This window comes from Cydia fagiglandana, chromosome 11 (genome assembly GCF_963556715.1).
Source record: "Cydia fagiglandana chromosome 11, ilCydFagi1.1, whole genome shotgun sequence".
Taxonomy (NCBI): domain Eukaryota; kingdom Metazoa; phylum Arthropoda; class Insecta; order Lepidoptera; family Tortricidae; genus Cydia; species Cydia fagiglandana.
In genome coordinates, this window is record NC_085942.1 from 11,616,807 (window position 1) to 11,628,824 (window position 12,018).

At 41.7% G+C, this 12,018-nt stretch overlaps 1 protein-coding gene across 1 annotated transcript in view; it reads right to left on the reverse strand.

Annotated features, from left to right (window-relative positions):
* The window catches only part of LOC134668958 (intraflagellar transport protein 172 homolog), a 55,227-nt gene that overhangs the window by 35,909 nt on the left and 7,300 nt on the right, over positions 1–12,018 (reverse strand). The window contains exons 12-21 of the mRNA XM_063526468.1: positions 11,487–11,592; positions 10,782–11,003; positions 10,029–10,201; positions 9,375–9,491; positions 7,066–7,236; positions 6,387–6,455; positions 5,850–6,095; positions 5,289–5,430; positions 2,664–2,871; positions 1,883–2,099 (exon numbers count right to left, since the gene is read on the reverse strand). Coding sequence (XP_063382538.1) covers positions 1,883–2,099; positions 2,664–2,871; positions 5,289–5,430; positions 5,850–6,095; positions 6,387–6,455; positions 7,066–7,236; positions 9,375–9,491; positions 10,029–10,201; positions 10,782–11,003; positions 11,487–11,592 — 1,671 coding nt within the window. The remainder of the gene's footprint in view (positions 1–1,882; positions 2,100–2,663; positions 2,872–5,288; positions 5,431–5,849; positions 6,096–6,386; positions 6,456–7,065; positions 7,237–9,374; positions 9,492–10,028; positions 10,202–10,781; positions 11,004–11,486; positions 11,593–12,018) is intronic.

The window sequence follows — 12,018 nt, forward strand, 5'->3', positions numbered from 1 at the left end:
AGATAAGGAAAGATTTAAGGGAAATATGTCATATATGATGATATTGATGCACTATTGATGATAATAATATACTTATTTTGCACGGACTGTTTATTTTTGTTATATATGTATTTGCTTTCAAAAACCCGTTCTACGAAAGAGTAGACTATAGACTAAAGACTATATTAATGTTGAAAACCGGTGACGTGAAAGGTATCCCACCAAAAACATAAATGTAAAAAAGGAGAGCCAAGTTCAATACAAAAATTATGGTTGGCTGTGGGGCTCGCCGCAAAAAGAATGGAGATCTAAATGAGTGCCACTGCCAAGTTCTATGCAAAATCCAAATATGTATTTATAGGAACAAAATAACATTATAAACAAGTATTAAACTCTATTTCTTTGCTTTATTGGATACCTATAACAATTGCTGTTATTTAAAAAAATGTGAGATCTTAAAGTAGGTTAGATTTGACTTGGCCAGTTTTCATTATATCAATCATTTTATATATATTGTAATTCTGATAAAACCTGGCCAAGCCAAATCTAACCTACTTTAAGATCTCACATTTTTTTAAATAACAGCAATTGTTATAGGTATCCAATAAAGCAAAGAAATAGAGTTTAATACTTGTTTATAATGTTATTTTGTTCCTATAAATACATATTTGGATTTTGCATAGAACTTGGCAGTGGCACTCATTTAGATCTCCATTCTTTTTGCGGCGAGCCCCACAGCCAAGCATAATTTTTGTATTGAACTTGGCTCTCCTTTTTTACATTTATGTTTTTAGTGGGATATCAATACTTTTTGTAAAGAAAACTAGGCAGGTATTGAGATTTAATGTTTTTTCTTGTGTTTCCGCTGTATGGTTTTTACTTCTGTTCTTTGTATAATTATGTGGTGCCGCGCGCCGCCGACGACACACCGTTGGCCGGTTGTTTAGAGCGTATTACAAGTTTTTTGTATGGGGACACCACTTATTTTTTGACTAAACTTTATTTTAATATAGCAAATATAATAATACATATATTGGGGTAGTTTCAAATATCTGCTTGTAACGGTTCCAACGCTACAATAAAAATATATTTTTTTGTATGGGGACCCCCCCTATTTTTTAACTTTTTTTTTATTTTTAGATTTTTTCCTACGCTTACACACAATAACCGAGCTGGATTCCAAATTTCATCCTTCTAGGTCATCTGGAAGTAGGTTAGGTTTAGGTACTTATATCTCAGTCCCAATAAAAAATGGTTTTTTGTATGGGGACCCCCCCTATTTTTAAACTTTATTTTATTTTTAGATTTTTTCCTACGGTTACACACAATAACCAAGCTGGATTCCAAATTTCATCCTTCTAGGTCATCTGGAAGTAGGTTAGGTTTAGGTACTATAAGTCATAAGTCAGTCTTAAAATTTACGACTTTTTGACCTTCATACCTTTATAACCGTTTGAGCTAGCTTCATGAAATTTGGGCTTTTAGATATCCTTATGGATATAATTAAACACACGTAGTTTTATGTGTTTACGTCAAAGATGTTTTGAGTTATAGAAGGGTCAAAAGTGGCACCAAGTGGTTCGTGTAATTACACTCGGCGCTGGCTAGCCAGTTCCTTTGCTTGAACTTGGCTTGACACGCTGCCGCGTGTCTAGATACGGAATGAATGTGGGATATAAGAGGAAAGGTAAACTAAAGAAAAAGGTGGATGGATGATATAAAAAGAAAGCAGATGAATAATGAGATGACGAACGACAGATAGGTATAGAAGAAAGAGACATGCTATGCCGACTTCAAGTGAATTGCAAGCGAATAATGATAAAAGGTGAAAACCGGTATTGTAATTCTGTTTTTTTTTTCTTGACTTTTCCGCGAATGCTACCACTTCGTCCTGTAAACTAACCAGATGTGTAGCATGTTGCTCCGCCAGAACCAGCGCCCGCTGGTGATGGCCGCGCGTGAGCCACATGCGGACAGCGTCGTCAGCGGCCCCGGCGCGCAGGAACGCCGCCTCGGCCTCCTCGGGCCGCTCCTCCGCGAGCGCCGCCGCTTCGTGCCGAGCTACTTCGCGTCGCGTCACACCGCCGCCTAGCTCGCTCAGTTCCATCGCAATATCCCATCTGGAAATTGCATATTGTGAGTATCTGAGTATTAATCGTTGTTTAAAAAGCAAAACAACAAGGTCGCCATTAAAAATATATTTAAAAACTGACAAAGAAAGGACCACAAAAGTGCCTACATTAAATGAATGTGGTAGATAGCACCAAACATCTGTGCCTGCAGCGTTCAAAGCCGCCAGTTCCCTGGCAGCTAACAGCTAAACGCCACCCACTGTTACACTATTTAAAGCGGGTCCTTGAGCACACAGTAAGGGCACAGAATAAATAATAAATTTATGTAAGTACCGTATAGGAAGGACACTTCCTACAAACCCGAAATTTGACAGCGGTTCAGGGTCGAATCATGCTATACGTTTCTAATATGTGGCACTATCCGTTTCAGCTATTTAGGGTTGTCAAAATTCAAGTGATTATCTTACATGTGGTCGTGCACGCAGAAGGAAGTCAAGTGGTGCCAACCGTAATAATTGCTCGGAGCAATGCTGAGCCGAACGGAGCCGAGTTCGACCGAAGTCAGAAGTGTCTCCCCACTGGCGAGGGCCACAAAAGTAAATAAAAGCAAACCTCTGTGCCTGCAGCGCCCACCTCGCGCCCAGCGCCGCCAGGCCGCGCGCCGCCAGCAGCCTGGCGGCCGGCGCGCCGCCCAGCGCGGCCGCCCACTGCAGCGCCACCTGCTGCTGCACGCCGCCCGGCGCGTGCGCGCGAGCGACGCGCTCCGCGCCCTCCCACTGGCCGGATGACCGATACATCTGAATTGCGCTCTTCCAGTCACCTAAAAGTTATATTTTCTGCTGATCATACCTATACAGGGTGCTTCCTGTAACAGGAGCAATAAATTAAACTAAAGGATGTACTCCTCAAACTGACCAACATTTGTTCAGCAACTTTTGAAAATTATGAATCCTTTTTAGACTTCCTCTTTTTCATACAAAATAAATATTGCCTTCAATGTACGTTGACATCAGTGTGTTTGACGTTACTTGTCACGCTTTTAACATAACAAAATTTGCAATACATTGCGTCTTAGAATAAACTTTAAAGTGTAATAAAAATTAAACCATGAGTTATTTTCAAAACTTGCTGAACAAATGTTGGTCAGTTTGAGGAGCACAGCCTACAGTTTAATTTATTGCTCCTGTTACAGAAAACACACTGTAGGTATGTCGATGTTTTCTATGGGATAATTATTTTGCCCATATTTTGTAATTTCAGCGTTGGATCGGACGGATGCAATTTAATATTCACTTTTTAGAGCACCGCGCAACACTGTTCGCGGGGCTCTTATGGGATCACTTCGCTCTTGCAAATCGGTTAAATGCGTTTTTCTCAAAGACCGTTTGATGTAGATACCTAAAATTTGGAATAGTTATGGCAAGTACCATCACTAACACTGTGAATAAGTTAAAACTGCTTATTTCTGCTTTTAGGGGAAAATTTAGGGGTTTGAGAGGGGTAGGCTGATTTTTTTATTTATTTGAAAACAGTTTTGGACGGAGTTATAAAGGTCTACCACCAAAAACATAAATGTAAAAAAGGAGAGCCAAGTTCAATACAAAAATTATGCTTGACTGTGGGGCTCGCCGCAAAAAGAATGGAGATCTTTTAAATGAGTGCCACTGCCAAGTTCTATGCAAAATCCAAATATGTATTTATAGGAACAAAATAACATTATAAACAAGTATTAAACTCTATTACTTTGCTTTATTGGATACCTATAACAATTGCTGTTATTTAAAAAAATGTGAGATCTTAAAGTAGGTTAGATTTGACTTGGCCAGTTTTCATTACATCAATCATTTTATATATATTGTAATTCTGATAAAATCTGGCCAAGCCAAATCTAACCTACTTTAAGATCTCACATTTTTTTAAATAACAGCAATTGTTATAGGTATCCAATAAAGCAAAGAAATATTATATATATATTATATATATATATATTATATAGCATTCTTTTTGCGGCGAGCCCCACAGTCAAGCATAATTTTTGTATTGAACTTGGCTCTCCTTTTTTACATTTATGTTTTTGGTGGGATATCAATACTTTTTGTAAAGAAAACTAGGCAGGTATTGAGATTTAATGTTTTTTCTTGTGTTTCCGCTGCATGGTTTTTACTTCTGTTCTTTGTATAATTATGTGGTGCCGCGCGCCGCCGACGACACACCGTTGGCCGGTTGTTTAGAGCGTATTACAAGTTTTTTGTATGGGGACACCACTTATTTTTTGACTAAACTTTATTTTAATATAGCAAATATAATAATACATATATTGGGGTAGTTTCAAATATCTGCTTGTAACGGTTCCAACGCTACAATAAAAAAATATTTTTTTGTATGGGGACCCCCCCCTATTTTTTAACTTTTTTTTATTTTTAGATTTTTTCCTACGCTTACACACAATAACCGAGCTGGGGGCCGATTTTTGAAATTCTACCACTCTATTTTGTGTATTTCGTTAAATGATATCTCCACTACCAGGCGTTTAAATTCTACTAATAGAATTGAAATCGAGTGGTCAATACCACTAGATTCCAAATTTCGATCGCTCGTATTTCAAAAATTAGCATTTCGCCGTTTTCCACCGATTTTCGAGGGACGAAATCGAGCGATCGAAATTCAAAAATTGGCCCCCTGGATTCCAAATTTCATCCTTCTAGGTCATCTGGAAGTAGGTTAGGTTTAGGTACTTATATGTCAGTCCCAATAAAAAATGGTTTTTTTGTATGGGGACCCCCCCCTATTTTTTAACTTTATTTTATTTTTAGATTTTTTCCTACGGTTACACACAATAACCAAGCTGGATTCCAAATTTCATCCTTCTAGGTCATCTGGAAGTAGGTTAGGTTTAGGTACTATAAGTCATAAGTCAGTCTTAAAATTTACGACTTTTTGACCTTCATACCTTTATAACCGTTTGAGCTAGCTTCATGAAATTTGGGCTTCTAGATATCCTTATGGATATAATTAAACACACGTAGTTTTATGTGTTTACGTCAAAGATGTTTTGAGTTATAGAAGGGTCAAAAGTGGCACCAAGTGGTTCGTGTAATATTACACTCGGCGCTGGCTAGCCAGTTCCTTTGCTTGAACTTGGCTTGACACGCTGCCGCGTGTCTAGATGCCGTGTCAGCGTATGTTATACAGATTCATACAAGTGATTAACGATATGAAGGATTCCATAATACCTACCAGCCTGTATGTAATAATTCTCAGCGGCCCGCAAATCGCCAGAAGCGTGCAGCGCCTGAGCGACATGGCGCCGAGTCGCTTCCAGTAAAGAGCTGCGATGAGCCGCTACTAAACGCAGCATGGATTCGTATTGGGAGGCTTCCTAAAACATCACGAATATATGCCTAGAAAATACTTCCTTGATTATTGGCGACAAAACCTATGTTTATTACAAACTCCAGGTCGAATATTGAGCTGGTGCGTCTATTTGTGACTGTAAATACTTTCAGAAAATAGGCGCCAGCATTTACGAGTGTTTTGACACATTCACAACACAACCTTGCATAAAATAATAAAATGAAATAACTCCTACCTACTAATAAAACACGTCGACCGCGTGGCGGCTATGAACAGCAACATCCATCAAGGGAATTAAAAGGTCTTCAGGAAGTTTGAGTTAAGGTCCCCAAACACTTAAAGCCTTTTCTCGTCAATCAGTTTTAGGGGATAGCCGGGAAGTTCCAGCGCATAAGGAGAGGTAGGTATTTAACAAAAAACAAATCATATATGTATCCAAGATACCTTATACATAGATATAGCTTCATCCGGTTCACCAAGCCCGATATAAATTTGCTCCGCCTTCCTAAACTGCCCCTCGCTCCGTAACTGCTGAGCCAGCGGTATGTATATGTCCCTGGTTTCGTCCTCCGATAACTGGGCCGCGGCCAGCTTCAGGCCGTCTGCGACCCGGCCGGCCGAGTTGTATGCTCGGACGCATCTCTCAGCCATACCGCAGGAGGTTAGGAGGCGTTCGGCTGTCTCCCATTCCTAAACACCAATTCAAAGATTCAAAGATTTATTTGTTCAACATAGGTAAGTTACAAGATGTTAAATAAATGTTTCAGTATCACTATGTCGTGCCTATTGGCATACAAATTCAATAGTAGTAGTAGTTCAATAACATTGAAGATTGATTCTTGAAACCAATAACATTGAAGATTGATTCTTGAAGTACCTAAAGTGAAGTGAGTAGGTATAGGTGGTACACGTGCAATACTTGCCTATCAAGATGGAAGAAAGTAATTTTTTTTGACTAGATTAAAAAGTTTTTGATCTAACCTGAGTAGATATGAAGTGGTCAGCCAATTGTTCACACTGTTCTCGAATTAGATCCTTGTCTTCTATGACCTGCCAAAGAAAAATAGATAAGGAAACTGAGTAAACAGTCAGTATCTAAGCATTTTAAATCCTAGTAGGTACAGGGGAGTTCAGTAAATGCTCGTTAATACTTTGCTGCCTGTCCAAGAAGAAATAGATAACCGTACAAATACCAGAGTGAGACCCGGAAACCCCCCTGAAAATAGTAGGGAATATAAAATTTATTTTTTTAACCTGTGTAATAAATAAAAACCGGGCAAGTGCGAGTCGGACTCGCGCACGAAGGGTTCCGTACCATAATGCAAAAAAACGCAAAAAAAAAAAACGGTCACCCATCCAAGTACTGACTGACCCAGCCCGACGTTGCTTAACTTCGGTCAAAAATCACGTTTGTTGTATGGAAGCCCCACTTAAATCTTTATTTTATTATGTTTTTAGTATTTGTTGTTATAGCGGCAACAGAAATACATCATCTGTGAAAATTTCAACTGTCTAGCTATCACGGTTCGTGAGATACAGCCTGGTGACAGACGGACGGACGGACGGACAGCAGAGTCTTAGTAATAGGGTCCCGTTTTACCCTTTGGGTACGGAACCCTAAAAATATATCACGTATAACATAAATAGATATAGAGCATACCTGTACAATTTGCAAAGCCTTCTTATAGTGGTGTGCCTTCAAAGCCGCCGCTAGGGCGCCTCTGGTGTCCCCGGCTTCTATAAGATGCGGCACGGCTGCGCCAGCTTGTCGCGAAGACACGAGCCACGCTCCCCAGGCGCCTTCTAATCGGGTCACTTCGCTTGGACAAGTCTATAGTCAAAATAAAATATTAGTTTTTTTTTTTTTTTATACCACATCGGTGGCAAAAAAGCATACGGCCCGCCTGATGGTAAGCAGTCACCGTAGCCTATGAACGCCTGCAACTCCAGAGGTGTTACATGCGCGTTGCCGACCTTTTAAAAACCTGTACACTCCTTTTTTGAAGAACCCCATACTGTAGACCCTCGGGAAAACCTCGGAACCCTAGTTATTGGAGCAGCGTCATTTAATTTTGTACATGTCGGCGGCAGATCGTAAAATCGGGCATATCGAGATATTCCTAGGCATATCATGAAACGCCGCCATTTCATGATCTGACTAACGACTACCAGCCATATCGTTCAAACCTCAACGTTTGACGATTTGCCTGGCTACGTTTAGGCATATCAAATAAGTAGGGTGTGATATTCCTAGGCAGATCATGAAACGCCGGCATTTCATGATCTTCCTAGCGAACACCAGCCATATCGTGCAAACCCCAAGAGGTGATATTCCTAGGCAGATCATGAAACGCCGGCATTTCATGATATGCCTAGCGAACACCAGCTATATCGTGCAAACCTCAAGGGGTGATATTCCTAGGCAGATCATGAAACGCCGGCATTTCATGATATGCCTAGCGAACACCAGCCATATCGTGCAAACCTCACGAGGTGATTTTCCTAGGCAGATCATGAAACGCCGGCATTTCATGATATGCCTAGCGAACACTAGCCATATCGTGCAAACCTCACGGGTTGATTTTCCTAGGCAAATCATGAAACGCCGGCATTTCGTGATGTGCCTAGCGAACACCAGCCATATCGTGCAAGCCTCAAGGGGTGTTCCGTTCTTAACGTTTAGTTTTTAAGTACCTAATTAATCAAATTTCTGCGCGCTTCTACCGTTTATCGATGCAAAGCCAAAACGCACTTCACAACGATACAATATTGACATTTTAGCCAATAGGATCGTCCAAAACTCTCGGGCGGCACGCTCAGGACGAGCCTCAGCAGCGCCTCTATTGGCGAAAAAGAGAACTACCGAGACGCCGCGGCATGCCGATCGACCGCTATCGATTTAAATCACATTATATGTATTAAGCCTCCAAAACTAAGTGTTTTAGTGATATATCGTGCGTGACAAAAGGCCTAAGACTGTTTAACGTACCGCCGGCCGGCGTGTGAAAGAGGAGAAGGTGCTGAACGTAAAAAAAGAACTAGTGGCATCGAGAGAATTCCGCCATTGCTGCTGTATCAGGTCAGTCCAGTGCGTGATATCCTTTGGTTATTTTATCGTGTTGTACCGTTTATTACCGGTGAGTATAGATATTTATGCTCGATCCTGAATGTTGTGAATTGGCATTGCATCTCATTCCAAAACCGCGTCGTTTTGCTACAAGGGGTGATATTCCTAGGCAGATCATGAAACGCCGGCATTTCACGATATGCCTAGTGAACACCAGCCATATCGTGCAAACCTCACAGGGTGATATTCCTAGGCAGATCATGAAACGCCGGCATTTCATGTTATGCCTAGCGAATACCAGCCATATCGTGCAAACCTCACAGGGTGATATTCCTAGGCAGATCATGAAACGCCGGCATTTCATGATATGCCTAGCGAACACCAGCCATATCGTGCAATCCTCACAGGGTTATATTCCTAGGCAGATCATGAAACGCCGGCATTTCATGATATGCCTAGCGAACACCAGCCATATCGTGCAATCTCGCGAGGTTATTTTACGATGCGCCCGGTATGAAGCTAGGAATATCAACGAATGCAAATGCTCTGATCGATCTGCCGCCCCTTTTATAAGGCAGATCGTGATATGCCTGGGCAAATCTTAGTCAGATCATGAAATGGCGGCGTTTCATGATATGCCTAGGAATATCTCGATATGCCCGGTTTTACGATCTGCCGCCGACATACATACGGCTACAAAAAATGCCAGTGAATGTAACTCATAGCTTCAAGTTATGATGTTAACAGTGAATTTAATTTTTCCGAATGTATATGCTGTGATTTCCGTAATCCACAAATTATAATGGAATATATAACTGCAAATGAACTACGAGTAGTAGGGTATGAGTTTATCAATAAACTACGAGTACACAGTAAACCTACTGTGCAAAAATAGTACGTACTTCTCGGGCTAGTTGAACTGCCCTCGCGAAGTTATTGCCCTTCGCATAATACTCGACTGCTGTTAGACTGTCGCCGCGGCGTTCAGAAATTTCTCCCGCCATCTCCCACCATTCCTCCTGCAAGTTATAAAACTAGGTAAGTACTAAAATTTATTAGCAATTTTTCAAGCAACCAATACATGAAAAGGTAACGTTGTTACCCCCGTAAAACGGCTGTTTTACCCCCTCCTCCTCCTTTACCTATAGTTAAATTTTGTAAAAACTTTCCGAAATCTTATCCAACTTTTTAGAAACATTCCGCAACTTTCAACTTTTCACATCTGTTCTCGTGAACAATAAAAATGGGCTCCTTTGTAAGAACATTTCCATGCAACTGCAACTCTTCTTGAGTGAACTGCAATTTCTTACTAAACTAACTTTGCTTCATTATTTGTGACGTCCCACGGGATAAAGGTAGGTACCTTTATCCGTGGGACGTGAGAGTTAATAATAGCGTAAGCGCCAACCGCCATAAGGTTATGTTAACGTTAACGCCGCTCCAATACTATTGCGGTGCTATGCGACGTAAGCGCCAGCCTCCATAAGGCACCTTTTCCCGTGGAGAGTCACATTTTGTCGTGCGCCATTTTTAGGCACATATGTACTACTTGTTACCTGAATCAACTGAGCATGGACTGTCTCTACCAGCTCGTTGTCTCTCAACAAGGCCGGTTGTTGAAGTATCAGCCCGGCGGCCCTGCGAGCGCGCCCGCCCTTCAACCACAAGCGGACTGCCCCTTGGACGTCGCCTGATGCGGCTAGCTCGGCTCCTGCCTCGCCTAACCTTCCTAATATGAGAAAGCCACATTGTGAGAGTTTTAATAAAGTGTTTCTAGGCCTACTTACAGGATTTCAAGTTCCGGTGGTTCCATGATGTAAATTATTTCACGGAATTAATATAAAGTCACGCTTTACATGCTGTTGAGTAACTTTATATACCTACTGTATGTTTTGGCATTGACTCAATATAGAGATAGGTCTCGAGTGGAGACCGCGCATCGGCAAACGTAGCGTAGGACGCCCTCAGACTAGATGGAGCGATGACCTTCGCAAGGCGTCTGGCAAGAGCTGGATCAGAGTTGCCGCAAATCGTGCTCAATGGCTTGTAATAGGAGAGGCCTATGTCCAGCAGTAGACGAGAGTAAACTGATGATGATGATGAGAGATAGGAACAGGCGGGTCAATATACGAAATTCTTTGTGGTTAGCGTCCTTACTTGACTACTTAAATTCTACACATCTACGTTTAGTAAGTACAATTAGCAATTAGGTAAGCGGGCAAGGTGTTCAAAATGTCTTGGCGAGGTTACGTTGCTTAATATAAGTAGGTACCTAATACATAATATCAATTGCAATAAATTTTCCTTACCGGTAGAAGTCAAATAGTCCATGTACTGCTGCTTCAAGGTGGTCACCGCCAGTCGATCGGTCTTCTCTGCCAGGGCTATAGCTTCGGCCCACCTATTGAACTGCTTGTACATGCTGATCGCCATCTCCGGCCGGTTGGCTTTCTTGGCGTAGAATTCTTCCGCGGAGGTTAAATCTCCAGAAAATATAGCCAGTTTGGCTCGAACTACGGCACAGTGAAGACCTGTTTTAAAAAACCCAGAAGATATTAACTCCCTCCTACCTAGTAATCAGGGATGTTGCGGATGCACATTTTATGACATCCGCGGGTGCGGATGCGGATGCAGATATTTAAAGCCTCACATCCGCGGATGCAGATGTCAAGATTTGGTACTTAAAAAACGTCAAATATTACATTTTGGTATTTTTTATTAAAAAAACGAAACGTTTAGTACTCGAGCAAGAATATAGGTGCGTTTTATTAACAGTAACTTGACCGACTTTTCGGGATCTAGACGATTTCGCTATATATAATGACGAAATTACCTAGCACTTACGCCGCCGCTAAGACATTCCTGTTACCAACTTGGTCGACATCCGCATCCGAGCTCCGCATCGATTTTATGCGGATGCGCGCGGGTGTTGAAAATAATGCAGAAGCGGATGCGAATATTCGCAACATCCCTGCTAGTAATAACAAATGCACGTGGAATATTACAATATTTACCAGCTGTTACATCGCCATCGCCTTCTCTAGCCGCCAACTGAACAGTTGTGTCGAGGTAGTACGCGCGAGCTTCATCGCCAATCTCCCGGTAGCATTTTGCTGCTAGCTAATAGACATATTTACGGTTATCATCATGTCGATTGATCTTTGGTTTAACTAGGTATGTCATCATCATCATCATCTCAGCCATAAGACGTCCACTACTGAACATAGGCCTCCCCCTTATGGGGGGTGAATGCCATAATCGCCACGCTTGGCAGGCGGGTTGGCGATCGCAGTCGATTACACCGAATTTGAGGGACGCTGCTGCCCGTCCACCGGTGGTCTTGGACGTAGTTTAAGGACATACCCGGGTCCAACTAACCCGGGTCCAAGTAACTAGGTATGTGTTGAAAATAAAATCAATCTACTTGCCAGCTTGCCACCGACAATGCTGGTTTTAGATCTCCCATGCACCAAGGGAACAACAGTGAGTGAATGAGTGAGGGGAGTGAGTGAGTGAGAGAAGTAAGTGAGTGATCTTGGAAGAACA